Raw genomic sequence first — 14,160 nt, 5'->3', positions numbered from 1 at the left:
CCATGATATTGTTTACTTTCACGGATGAGGGGAGATATTTATTTATTCTGATCTTTTACCTTTCTCAAAGATTACTGTGACAAATATTTGATATAAGATGTGTGAAGGTATGAGTTGAACTGCTCATTGCTGCATTCATCAGCCATGGCAACAGACTGTGTTTTATGTTTTTGGGGATTATTTTTTCGAGATCTGTGACTATCAATTGCCTCAAGAACATCCTACACTTGTTCAGTTTATTTCAGATCATTTAATCAACAGTTATGTACTCTATGGTAAAATTTCTATGTACCATGTTGACCTATTGTTTCAGCGTACCAATAACCAGAAGATTGGCCTGTGTGAAGCTTTGCTGGCTATTGGAGCCTGGGACAATGCGAAAGCTGTTCTCGATCGAATGCCAGAGTTCTTTGCAATGTCAAACACATCTACTGCCCAAGCCTTGTGTCAGCTGATTCACTCACTTGTGGAACCTCTTTATCAGCAGTAAGTATCCATATTCCATAGTCATGTAGTCACCTGGCTTGATGAATTTCTATTCATATAGTGTATTGTTGCTGAAAAATAGCATTTCCTCTATTTCCATTGGGATGTGTGCCCAGTAATCTTACAACTATGTGCCTCACTATCCATTTTTCACCTTAACAGGAAACTGGTTATCTATATGAAAAACTAGTTATCTAATGTGTGATGTTTCACGGATTTCTAGGAACAGTGGTTTATCAAGAGTTCTGATGAAAAAGCGAGACCGAAGATGGAAGGGTAAGATATCCCCTGATGCTGTCACAACATTTCTACAGTTACACCAGAGAGTCATGCCAATGTTTCTCTACCTGGGACCACATGCTTCACGTGATCCAATACTCATGGCAAAGTTCATCCGACTTGGCAGGACCTTCATGACCAAGGTAAGTAGCTTCGCATAACATAAAGTAATGAATGGTTAAATGGAAATTGTATAGGACTGACTGATTGTTAAGATGGTAATGCTGTTTAAGACATCATTTAGCACAGATTAGTGATTATTTTGCTTCAGCGTCATGAAGGTGGAGTGGGTCCCGAAGACGATGTTGCTTACCATGGGTTCCTGAACATCTTGGATGATGTCATCCTGCCAAGCATGTGTCTCCTACCCTGTAACTGCTGTCTCACTGAGGAGCTATGGGGACTTCTGAAACTCTACAAGTATGAACTCAGGTAAGACCTGACTCCTGGCTGTCAGGATTTGGGGTTACAATTGGTACCTTGCAACCTGTACTGTTTGTAGGAGTTGACTGTTTGGATGTTGTCAACATCTGTTACTACTTGAAGGCTTGTTATTGTACAATGTGGATCAGTATCAGTATCGCTGGATTGTCTCATTCACATAATTGTGAAATCCTGCAAATTTGGAAATATATTTTCTGCACAAGTACTGTCATGAATGTTATTAAATAATATGGAAAATGTAACTCAAACCATACAGTCTGAACATGCATTTGTTATTTATTTGGATGTTTATGATCTCAGTGCTTTGAATACTTGAAATTTGTCTTTTCAGATACCGTTTGTATGGTCACTGGAAGAATGACTCCCATCAGCATCATGCAATCCTGATCCGAAGGAGGGCGGATTGTCTGGAGCGGGCCAAGTACATCATGAAGTATGTGTTTCAGGGACTCTAAAGATGTCTATTCTTGCACTGTCTTGAGTCACATTATTATTTTTTTTATTATTTTGTTGTTGTTGTTTTCATGCATTTTATCAAAATGCCGTTTAAGAGCCCAGCAAGTTGTCAACACCTGGCATAAACTCTTTTTAAGAAGAATCCCCCCTTGAGGTACATATAAGCATTTCTTTGTCAATCCCATGACAGTTGTAATAATATTTTGCAATAAAATAATTACAAGACAAAACTTTGCTTGTCATTTGAGACCACCCTTACAGGGCCCTGCCAGGCCCACCGCACGTAACTCTTGCCATCCACCTCGTACCTCACTTTTCATGCTGTAGTTCTAATATATAGAGGTGCATGGTAATAGGTGCTTCCGCACTGGTGCAAGATGTGTTTGATGGATTTTTTAGGTTGCTTCTTTTATTTATGAACTGTTGTAACCTGGCCGTTTGGACTCCTTCCCCTGCCATGTGACAGGCAAGATGGTGTTCCACGTGGCTTACATTTGTCTCTTGCTGTGTGGCACCAGAGAGCGTTCACAGCATGTGCATTTGTATTTTTTTTTGCCTAAATTAGGCTGGGCTTGCCTTATCCTTTTCTGCTTTCAGCAAAACTTTGTAAGCCAAGTTTATTTTGGATGTACTTAGGTATTTGCTACATGTTGTGTGTGCATTCATGTAAACCGGTAGCTGGCATTTTATGCGCTTTTTCATGTTTACATGTTAAGCTGATGAAATTTGTTTTTGCTTTTTTCAGCATATACTTTTTGCCCTTACGTTTTCTTTTGGCAGTATGTGTGTGTTTATGTATGCTTATTGTGGTTGTACAACAGTTACCACTACAATGGTTCTGTTTGTTACAGTTTCATTGCCTGCAGGGCTAGTGTCCTCAGGACACTCACACAGTATGTGTGCATTGCCTGATGGAAAAGCACCGTGCCAACCAGCCTTGTGAAAAATGTAAAGCCTCCTCCCTTGGATTATGAGAAGGATCCACCTTCCAAAAAAACGAGAGTAAAACGTCTGCTTCGAATGTAGTCAGTGCTTGGGGTAAACAGGGTAAAAACCACCTGTTCTCCTTCCCCTTGTACTTTAGCACTTTCACCCCTGCTCCTGCACCATTAACTCTTAATGTTATTTCCTCTGTCTTGCAGCAGCAAATGTCCTCTGTCTGCTCTCTTATCTCTGACATGATGTCTGACCTCCATCAGGAGATTGGCATTCGTCCAGGTTTTAGTGGTTTGAGCTTATCAGTTGGGGGCACCCCTTCCTCGGGATTAGGTTCCAGGTAGGGTATTGTCCATGGAGGAGCGCTCAGTCTGAGCTTCAGCTCCGGTGTTGGCCTCTCTGTTGGTGCAGTTGTGTCTGGCCTGAACTTCAGCTCCTGTACTCACCAGCGCCTGCTCATCTGGTGGTGTACCAGTGGCTACCGACACACCTGCTGAGGGTATGTGAGCGCTGGTGTCTTCAGTTACCTCGCTGCCTCTCGGTGTGTCAGGGAACCCTGCCTCAGCAGGTAACCCCCTAGGTTCTTACAGTCTGGATCTCCCTAGGGTTGCCTCCCTGGTGAAGCTTTCTTTTAGTGTAAGACTGCCATTGCCCAGGCAGTTGACCGATGTGTAGTCTCATTTGGCCCGCAACCCCATCCGGTCGTGCGCAAGCCAGATGATGACATATGAGACAGATCTTGAAATTGTGACCTTGCTGGTTACAGATATATGGCATTTATAATTTTCATGAATTCCATGGAAACAATTCAAACTTAGTCTGGAAAACAATGAGTAACTGTGAGATGATTTGTCCTTTCAAACGTGGGGACAGGGGGGATGTGTCATCTTCTGATGACTCTTGTCATTACATGCCGGTGGGATATAGTTGACGCCTCGTCTGTCTGGCCAGCCGGCCGTAATCATTTTGTTTCCGGAGCATAACTAGAAACCATTCAATGTTTTTTAGACCAAACTTGATGGATATAATAATCTCAACCTATAGTTGTGCCTTTTGCTATTTGCAGAGTTTTGGCATTTTTAATGGGTTTTTTCCATGGAACATTTTTGTGTTAGTCTAAAGGTAGTTTAGTCTAACTTTGTAGATTTATCAATTAGAACCTGAAAGGTGCCTTTTTCTATTTACAGGTTTTTGTGATTTATTATTTTCTCGGTTTCCATGGAAACGTTTCGGACAGTCTCAAAAGTGAGAGGTGTGTTTCATTTCGCAGCACATCTCAAAAACTTTGTAATATCTGTCAGCAAAAGTTGTTGGATATGTACAGTAGATCCCAAAGTGGTGCCTTTTGCTCTTTACAGATTTATGTGATTTATCATTTTCCCAGTTTCCACAGAAACGATTCTGACTTAGTCTCCAAATGGAGAGATGGGTTTTGTTTCCTGAGCACAACTCGAAAACTATTCAATATCTTACAGCAAAACTTGGCAGATATTTGAAGCAGACCACAAAGTGGTGCCTTTTGCTATTTACAATGTTTCGGCATTTTTATTTTTTCTTTCAAATATTTGGGGGCCAGGGGGGTATGTCATCTTCTGATGACTCTTGTCTATCTTATGTCATTAATGTGTTTGTTCCTCAGTGTTGCAACTTGTTTCTGTGATGATGCAGATAGAGATGTGTGTGTCTTGTTTACAGGCGCTTGTCCAAAGAAACAGTCAAGCCATCTGGTCGACAAATTGGAAAACTTAGTCACAGCAACCCAGGAGTAGTGTTTGAATATGTAAGTACTTTGAATATGAGACATCTTTGGACAGTCAAGAAATTTGGTTTTGAGATACCTAGAAAATATGTCTTTATGTGTTTTCCATGTGAAATGCTGATCCATGTATATCCATATTTGATTTTGGGCAGTCAGTTATTCCTGTGACAAATGCATTCATTCCTCATGTGAAAAACCAGCTTAGCAAAGCTGCTATTGCTAGTTATATATGGAAATGAAGTTTGAAATGCGTTTCCATAGTTTTATAAGTTGCACATACTTTGGTATATTTGTTTGACATATGCTTCTTAGGATAGTAAATATTGGCTGTATTTCATGGTTTTCAGGTTCTGTCACAAATCCAGCGCTATGATAACTTCATTGGCCCAGTTGTGGACTCACTCAAGTTCCTCACGTCCTTCTCCTATGATGTCTTAGCATGTATCCTTTCGTGTCACTTTTACCATGCCGACTGGGTATTGCTGGAGTGTCCAACTCTCTAGGAGATGTCAAATTACTAATATTTGAAAGCGAATCCAATCATTTTCATTTTTGTACAGATATGTAAAGATGAGTTTCTTGCTTGTATGTTTTGTTTCCCTGTAACTTGTTAAGCAGAGTTGTGACCCTTTGGTGATCTGCAGGTTTGAACCTGACATTTTAAGGAATTGTGATCTTTTGTATGTCAGCTTCAAACAGGCTCTCATGGATTTGACCAATGTGTAGCTGTGGCCTGCTTCATGTTTCCTTTCCTTCCACAGTAATCTTAAGCGTGCCATTATGTGACCATAATGCCTATTCCTAATAAAGACATGCTTGTATCACTGTAGCTGGAGATGTTTTAATATAACCTCATATTTGCTGTTATGCAACATTTGCAGGTGTTTTGTGAATCTTTCCTTTACCGAGTATAGTCTGTATAATAGAAGCTGTGGCAAGTCCTGAAAAGGAGAGAATGAAGCATGATGATACAAACATCTCCTTGTGGCTCCAGAGTAAGTTAAAGAATCAGCTGAGAGTAGGAAGGGAGGGTTAGCAGTGTCAGAGATGCCAATTAAACAACATGTAGTCTGAAACTAAATGTTACAGGCAATGTCTGTGATTGTTTTGTTAAAACACTCAAGTTACTGTATCTGCCAATCTGTGCAGGTGTTGACAGGGATCATGCTGATCAAATTAACATTTATTACTTTCACATGGATCTACTTTTTAATAGCTACTTATTGCTCCAAAATGTCAATGTGGGTTGATCGCCTCAAATATAAACAAACTTGCTTACACGACATTAAGCAATATTTACTCACTCACTCTAGTTTGATTGCTGTGCTTGCATTATTGTGACTTGTTCCCCTACAATCAGTTTGGGGGAATATAATAGATATAATTATTTCCAATATCCCACAGGGGTACAATGTGTGAAACCCATCTCTGGTGTTCCCGCCCATGAAAATGATGGAATATTGAAAAAAAAACGGAGTAAAACTAAATTTACTCACTTACTCACTCACCCACTCAATTTGCATTCAACTACTTATGAAACATTTTGTAATTAAACTGTCATTGTGAAACTCGTGAAGATATGTATTTTCCAAAGTTGCTGCAGAGGTTTCACTACAATGTCTTTGTTCCAGGTCTGGCAAACTTTGCTGGGTGCATCTGTCGCAAGTACCAGGTGGAACTGGCTGGGATCATGCAGTATGTGGCCAATAAACTCAAGGCAGGCAAGAGGTGAGGACACTTTGATGGTATTGGTCTCTGCATAGTGTTAGCATCTTGCTTGTGCTAACTGTGCTGTCTTATATGTGTATTGTGTCTGATTCAAATTGCATTGGTCTTAAAATGTATGAACAAATGAAATTCTGAGCTGGTTAGTAGTAGAAGAAAAGAAAGATGTGATCGCTCTTCTAAGCCAATGCATTTGTGGCCAAAGGTAATTACCAACAAAAATCTTGAGGCATGAGTAATGCTAAATCTGAACTATAATGCTTTGAATATCTCTTATGTTTTATGAAACATTGCCATACATTGTTGAAACAAGTATCATTGTTGAAATTATGAGTGGGTATGTAGCTTAAGAAATTTCACTTCTAAATGCCCTTCAAAGACTTGGGTATGTAGCTTGTCAATGTGATGACAGTGATGGTGATGGCTACAGTCCTGTGTCACTATCTGTGTTTGCTATAGGCTTCAATCACAGTGCAGTCTGTCACAAGTAGTGTCTGTGATGTTACAGTATTGACCTGCTGCTGTTGAGGGAGGTGGTACAGAAGATGACAGGTGTAGAAATATCTGAGGAGATGACCAATGACCAGTTGGAAGCCATGACGGGGGGCGAGCTGCTCAGACAGGAGGTAGGCGTCTCAGAAATAGTCTATGAAATTTTCTTACACAGTGTTACACATTTGAAAGAATTCCCAAGGAATGTACAGTCAGCTTCTTCTCAAATATGGAGGTGATGCTCAATTATGAATGTGGTAGAAACTTTTATGAAGAAATAGCTCAAAAGTACTACCCTAGGTTCCAGTGAAAACTATACACCTGTGACTTCTTAACCACAAGTCAAATGAACAGATGCTAATTTTAAAAAAGAGGGTGCTTTAAGTAAAATCATTTCAATCCTGAAAAAGACAAATTCACTCCTGTTATTCTTATGTTGACTTCACTGCTTTTTAGCAGTTTTTAACTGAAATATCTCAAAGGTATCATTGCTGTATTGCTAGAATGTTGCTTAAAGCAGCCTAGAACTATGCTCACTGTTTCCCCCTTATCTTTGTTAGGGAGGCTACTTTGCCCAGGTGCGCAACACCAAGAAGTCATCAACTCGCCTGAAAGAGACGCTTTTGGAACACGACCTTGCTCTGTCACTATGTCTGCTCATGTCACAGCAGAGGAACTGTGTTGTCTTTAAGGAGGGATCCAACAGGCATCTCAAACTCGTGGGGAAACTCTATGATCAGGTATGCCAATCTTTGTTTATGTCACAGTTAAGAAGATATGGTTTCTTTATTGTGTCCATGAAGGCTGCTACAATGGTATCTATCATAGATATTGGATTCCAAATCTCAAAAATCATCAAGTCACTTAATATGATCATATTGAGATTAATTTTCAGTGCAGTATCTGCATCTTTAGGCGTGTATATATTTTGTGTATCGTAGTTATGCCAATTGATAAGTGACAGTGGGGTAGCCTAGTGGTTAGAGTGTTTGCTTGTCATACTGAAGACCCGAGTTCACTTCCTGACGTGGGCACAATTTGTGAAGCCCATTTCTGGTGTCCCCTCCTTGATATTGCTAGAATATTGCTATAATGGCGTAAAACTAAACTCTCTCATTACAAATTAATAATGTTAAAACAGTACTAAGGATTACAAGGATATTAATATTCTTGGTAGAAATGATAGGTGAACTTTAAAGCTGAAATAATTGTGGTTGCCATGACAAGGGCATAGCTGAGCTTGTTATTTCCATAGCTTCAGTATATCCATGTCGAAGTTAAACCTATCATGATCTGTAGACCAAGGATGCTATATATTGATTGTATTCAAATAATGGCATGCTATTTTATATTGTTCCAGTGTCAGGACACACTGGTTCAGTTTGGCAGCTTCCTGTCCATGCAGCTGAGTACAGAGGAATTTGTGAAGAGACTGCCCAGTATAGATGTCCTCATGACCACGTTTCATCTGCCCGCTGACTCAGCCTTCTTCCTGTCCAGGTCTCTCTATGCACATGGGATCAATGTAAGTACACATGTACGATAGCACACATAGCACAGTATCTATTTAATGTTCCTTTATTAAAGTTTTTATGTTATACTTTGGCATATAATATATTGTTCAACAGAAATCTATGCCTTCTGTTTTAACCTGTATTATTTTTCTTTCATTCTTATCCAAGGCCAAGTATGAAGAGAAGAGAAAGAGTGATAAGGGCCAGAAAAGTAGTAGCCAGACAAAGGTGAGTGTTGTTACTGAGACTGTTGCTAGTTTTATTTACCTGTATATGGCCTCTTATCACTGGTAGCATAAGTTAATGTCATATGTTTCATTTGTACAAAGGGTCTACCATATATAGGTAAAGATTGCATTTGGTAGGCAAATCTTGTATTATAACCAGGGCTGTAAAGCATATTTGTTGTAGACATATCCCTGGAAATATAGTTGGTGTACATGAGGACATGAACTCTCACATGCGATCTCAGGAAGCTGTTCACCTTCTTGAAACAAAGTTTCTTTCAACATGGTAGTTGTCAGTTGACCACTTTTCTGTCAACAGATTCAGCGCTATATTGAAGCATCTGAAGAAGTCTTGAAACCAACCATTGACCTGGTCCATTCTCTATATCCAAGCAAAGTGTGGGAAGACATCAGGTACAGTTTGCTCCATGCTCTCAAGGAAATAATTATGTTGCTTTTCCAGCAGTGTTATGTCAGCCTAACTTGAAGAACCCATGCTTTGAGATGATAAATCACAATTAAGAAGCCCTCATGACCTCTGAGGACACTTCAGAAGTTTATATGTGCATCTTTTATTTCAATGAACCCTTCTTCATTTCTTGAAATTTGCCCATGAGATTAGAAAGGAGCACTGAAATACAGAGAATGGTGTTACTAATTCAAACATGTTTGTTTGCTGTTGCAGCCCTCAGTTCTACTTGACTTTCTGGTCTCTGTCAATGTATGACCTAGCAGCCCCGACTACAGCATATGAGAAACAGATCCAGCAGCTCAACAGCCAGATCAGTGCTATTGATGATAACAGGGACATGGTGAGTTTCTTCAGCTAAGTCAATGTAATGTGCTGGCTACATATTCAAACATGAGCTATACTACTTCACAATTTACATTGATTTTTTTTATTAATTGTTTGCCAGTTTTTGCTTTTTAGACCCTTGAAGATCTGGGTTAGAATAGGTCTTCAGTAACCCATGCTTACCATAAAAGGTGACTTGTCATAAGAGGCAACTAATGGCATCGGGTGTTCGGACTTGCTGACTTGGTTGACACGTCATTGATTCTCAGTTCTGGAGATGGATGCTCATGCTGTTGATCACAGGATTGTCTGGTCCAGACTTGATTATTTACAGACCACCACAATATAGCTCTAATATTGCTGAGAGCAGTGTAAAACTAAACTCACTCACTCACTCACTCACTTAGCTTTTTAACTGATCTCAACTGTTTGTCTCTTTTGCTGACATAAGCATTATCAGGTTGAATGAAATATATGCTAAATTGTTCACTGTATCTTTGTGTATACCATAGATTATACAGATCAATGCAAACCGTGGAATACTAGTCAGTGTATTCACATTTGTCATTACATGCCATCCCATTGTAGCCCCAGAGCAAGAAGAAGAAGGAAAAGGAACGATGTAACAACCTGATGGAGAAGCTGAAGGAGGAAGAGAAGAAGCAAAATGAACATGTCAACCGAGTGATGGCTCGACTCCAGCATGAACGTGATCACTGGTTCCTATCACGTGAGGGTAGGACTAATTAACTTGCTTCCTACATATCCTCTTTCACAGTGGCCATAGCAGCTGAAGACTCTCCATGAATGAAATAGAAAAAAAACCCAGAAAATTAAAGTGTGAGAGTTATTAGGCTATGCACTGCAGAGTTAGCAACCTGGATCCGAGTGGCCAAGGGATCACCCTTTGGTTCAAGCATTCATCATGCTGTGAACCTGTGTTCATTTCCACAGACTGGTGAAAACAATGACCAAAACAGCAAATTTTAGTTATGAGCTCCAATCATATCAACAACTTTTTGTTGTTTAGTTATGGGATCCCTAATTTGTGTATTGCAGGTTCCAAGAGTGAGGCAATCACAGAGGTCCTCCAGTTATGCATCTTCCCTCGATGTTGCTTCACGGCCAGTGATGCAATCTTCTGTGCCAAGTTCATACATGTACTTCATGAGCTGAAGACACCTCACTTCTCAACTCTAATCTGCTATGATAGAGTAAGACAGATTGGAAGTTCTTTTTTCCACATGTTTAGTTCTGAACCCCTCCCAACCCATAAAAGTTCAGGGTCAGACTTGATCCTCAATAACATATGCTTGGGTGGTCATGCTTGGTGAATTGATTAAGATGTCATCAAACCTTGATGGATCGTTGCTCATAGTATCACTAGATTTTATGATCCAGACTTATTTCTCGCCAGGCCACCATGTAACAGGGATATTGCCAAGTATGCTTATAACAGGAACAGATCAGACGTTTGTGTGATTGCTGTTGACATCAAATACAGTCAGACATTGCTTTACTAAACATAGGAAATCCAGATTAAGATCGTTTTGCTATTTCGTTTCTCAATATTTATTTATGTTATCAGGCCTTTCAGCCCTGATATTGTGTCTTGTGTTTTAGATCTTCTGTGATATTACCTATACTGTGACCAGCTGTACAGAAAACGAAGCTAGTCGGTATGGCCGTTTCCTCTGTTCTGCACTCGACACCATCATGAAATGGCATAGTGACAGTGCCATCTTCGAAAAGGTCAGAACTATTGATTATGGTTTTTTAGGGCACAAAAATAATATTTCGAAGTAATACAGATCATGCTAACTACCTATTATCTAATTAATACTGTGAAATAATTTCTTTGTGTTGATCAGTTGTTCAGGTTTAGAAGTGGTGTAAAATTAGCAGTAACCTTTGAAAATACCAGCTGTCTGTGCTGTTAAAGAATTAAAAGGAACCAATAACAAAGTTTAAGGTACTTCAAGATCAAGATCTTGGTTAGATGATGTGAGGTAGCGCATAATATTGATCACTGGTGTTGTTAGAGTTGACTATTTACAGGCCATCAAATTTTATTAATTACTCCTGCATTATACAAAATTGTTTTAGAATATAAAAACAATACAGGTGGCATACCAGATACTGGGAAATAACAGTAGCAAGTGTTTTTTGCTTCTTCTGGTACAAGTTTTTGGCCAGAATCAACTTTAGCATATAACTCTGTTCACCAGCAGTGAATGAGTACCAGTAAGATGAGATTGTAGCGGTGTGGTTCTTGCCCTAGTTGTGTCTTATAGCTAGGTTGGACTACATGTCCCTGAGGAAATAATGTTGTGTTTTGAGCATGCATTAAGGTTTGTATTTGGTTCATTTTAGACAAGCACATTATTACTGCTGTTGTCATTATCAGTGTTGTTTTTAACTTTAGGAATGTTTTGGGTACCCTGGGTTTGTGACGGTATTCAGGAAGGCAACCAAGGATAAAGAGAACAGCAACAAGGCAGATGGGTTGGACTTTGAGAACTACAGACATGTGTGCCACAAATGGCATTTCAGACTGACAAAGGTGGGTTTACTTGAATTCTTGAGGGGAATGGGATTTTAAAAAAAACAGTGGTGAATATATATCTTCATGTAGGGGATAAAGTTTGTTTATTATAAATTGAATGGTCAACCCATGCTATTGCTGTGGAAATATGTTTGTAAGTATTTTGGAAAGATTCCTGATAAATGATTACACTCCTTGAAGAAAACAAGGATTTGCATAGTTGCACTTGGAAAGACAAATGGTTCATTTGAATGATAAAATGCACAGATTGTTTATCCTTTAGTGTAATTTATGCACCTTTTATTTGTCGATGAGCACACTCAAATAACACTTGTACAGTTTTATAGTTCAGACAATGAATTATATTCCATTTCATGCATGTTTGTGTCTGATAATCTTGACCATGACTATATTTTTAGGCAATGGTAGCATGTCTGGAATCCCAAAACTACATCCAGATCAGAAATGCTCTCATCATCCTGACAAAGGTGAGGCCCAAGTTTGTATTGATGAAGTAAAGAAGTGATGAATGTTGTTCAATGAAAGTTGACTGTTCAGCATGAGTGAAGATATCATGAAGGCATGATTAAACAGATGATGACTTTATAAACATGTGGTGCATTTTATAGCTGAAACATGGCACTGCAGCAAAACACGATGTCAACAAGTTTGCCAGTGATGTTCTGGAAAAGATTTAGCTCATGTGGGTACTGTACCCTCTGTTTTTGTTTTTTTTTGTTGTTTTTTTTTTATGTGCATATTATTATTGTCGAGTGGGTATTTCATTTTCCGTTGCCCCCTGCTTTCAAATATGTGGGTATTTCTGTGATTTTACTTAGTTATCTTAATATATGTCACTGAGTAAGTTTACTAGGCAGGTATGCACTGCCTTGTCATACCCAATCAAGACCAGTTTACTAGGCAGGTATGCACTGCCTTGTCATACCCAATCAAGACCAACATATAATGGAAATGATTTCATAAAGGTTCACTCATCCTAGCATCCCAGCACTAGTCCTATACTGATAGTACAACCTGATAGCAATCCATGTCTTCATTACACAAGTAATTTTTATAAATACTGTAATTTTTTGTGTAATTAATGTTTAAAATGCATAATTGGTATGCAACAATTATTTTTCAGTATGTAATTGGAAATTTTCTATGCATATTTTGCCAAGATAGCTTATATCTGCCTATGCCTACAGTTTGTCTATTTATTCTTCTGAACTGTAGTGGAAACATGCTGTTTTTGAAGAACAGAAATGACAGAAAAAAACAACATATGTAACATTCAAAGCAACATGTCAAAAATCATGTGCACATTAGGCATTTTGTGGTAAGGGGGTATTTATGTGAATAAACTAAATCAGAATATTGACTTGAATTTTTAGCTAAGATAGAAGCTTATTTGTTTTTATGGAAACTATTTATAGAAATAGCTGCTCCATTTTATTTTCCTGATTCGTTCAAAAAACCCTGACACGGATAGATCCTGGGTACAATAGGTCTTCAGCAACCCAATATGCTTGTCATAAGAGGTGACTAATGGGATCAGATGGTCAAACTCACTGACTTGGTTGACACATGCCATCGATTCCTAGTTATTACATAGATCGATGCTCATGCTGTTGATGAGACTAGATTGTCTATTCCAGACTTGATTATTTACAGACCACCACCATTTAGCTGCATAAAGCTAAACTCACTCAACTAATCCTTTTTAAAGCCTCAATAGAACATCAGTTTTATCACATCATATGATGAAGAAATATTTTTTCAGCAAAATAAGCCAAATTGAATCTACAGTTATAATAATGCAGAGGAAAAAGGTGCATGAGTTCGACTGTTTCCAGATTCTACCTCACTACCCCCGCATCATGCAGTTTGGCCAGGCGTTGGAGCGGCGAGTAGATCGCCTCAGTAAAGATGAGAAGGACAAGAGACCAGACATATATGCTCTGGCCATGGGGTAGGTGTTATGTGACTTCGTCAATAGTCTTGGTCTTTGCAATGATAGTTTACTTTGCCTAATTTAGGATATGCACACAGATTAGTCTTTGTGCCTTGTGCTCATATCATTTATTGATGGTATGATTTTCATTAAATAGATACTCTGGTCAGCTGAAGAGCAAGAAGCAACAATGGATGCCAGAGGTTCGATTCCATATCAAAGATGTTGAAGCTGTGAGTCAATTGTTCATTGGAAAGGATGAATGGATATGATGATGATTTCATTGATGATCAACTGATTGTCTCAGTCTCAATATTTCAGCCAATTTGATTTTGTGGATATGGTGATTCTTGAAAGTTAATCAAAGCAACATGAAGTCACATAGTCACATAAATGTTGTCATTTTGTCATGTGGTACCTCTTGTGAGATAACAGAACATGATTCCTGTAGATAAAACGTTGGAAAAAGTACCATTTCAAGACCATACTGAGTGTGCAATTTAGACAAGTAAAAGTTGTACCCATGCAAAATTGTAGAGAAATTGTC

At 38.8% G+C, this 14,160-nt stretch overlaps 1 protein-coding gene across 1 annotated transcript in view; it reads left to right on the top strand.

Annotated features, from left to right (window-relative positions):
• Nucleotides 1–14,160, top strand: part of LOC137274467 (THO complex subunit 2-like) — a 56,899-nt gene that overhangs the window by 16,948 nt on the left and 25,791 nt on the right. Inside the window, exons 10-30 of the mRNA XM_067807664.1 lie at nucleotides 314–486; nucleotides 710–908; nucleotides 1,037–1,197; nucleotides 1,541–1,642; nucleotides 4,297–4,381; nucleotides 4,708–4,801; nucleotides 5,275–5,355; nucleotides 5,992–6,088; nucleotides 6,594–6,711; nucleotides 7,138–7,317; nucleotides 7,938–8,102; nucleotides 8,260–8,319; nucleotides 8,638–8,732; nucleotides 9,004–9,130; nucleotides 9,703–9,850; nucleotides 10,174–10,328; nucleotides 10,738–10,866; nucleotides 11,540–11,677; nucleotides 12,079–12,147; nucleotides 13,516–13,631; nucleotides 13,771–13,846. Of these exons, the coding sequence (XP_067663765.1) occupies nucleotides 314–486; nucleotides 710–908; nucleotides 1,037–1,197; nucleotides 1,541–1,642; nucleotides 4,297–4,381; nucleotides 4,708–4,801; nucleotides 5,275–5,355; nucleotides 5,992–6,088; nucleotides 6,594–6,711; nucleotides 7,138–7,317; nucleotides 7,938–8,102; nucleotides 8,260–8,319; nucleotides 8,638–8,732; nucleotides 9,004–9,130; nucleotides 9,703–9,850; nucleotides 10,174–10,328; nucleotides 10,738–10,866; nucleotides 11,540–11,677; nucleotides 12,079–12,147; nucleotides 13,516–13,631; nucleotides 13,771–13,846 (2,568 nt within the window). The remainder of the gene's footprint in view (nucleotides 1–313; nucleotides 487–709; nucleotides 909–1,036; nucleotides 1,198–1,540; nucleotides 1,643–4,296; nucleotides 4,382–4,707; nucleotides 4,802–5,274; nucleotides 5,356–5,991; nucleotides 6,089–6,593; nucleotides 6,712–7,137; nucleotides 7,318–7,937; nucleotides 8,103–8,259; nucleotides 8,320–8,637; nucleotides 8,733–9,003; nucleotides 9,131–9,702; nucleotides 9,851–10,173; nucleotides 10,329–10,737; nucleotides 10,867–11,539; nucleotides 11,678–12,078; nucleotides 12,148–13,515; nucleotides 13,632–13,770; nucleotides 13,847–14,160) is intronic.

The sequence above is a fragment of the Haliotis asinina genome, chromosome 2, assembly GCF_037392515.1.
Source record: "Haliotis asinina isolate JCU_RB_2024 chromosome 2, JCU_Hal_asi_v2, whole genome shotgun sequence".
Classification (NCBI taxonomy): domain Eukaryota; kingdom Metazoa; phylum Mollusca; class Gastropoda; order Lepetellida; family Haliotidae; genus Haliotis; species Haliotis asinina.
The sequence above is the reverse complement of the archived record's forward strand: the minus strand, read 5'-3'. Positions and strand labels throughout refer to the sequence as shown.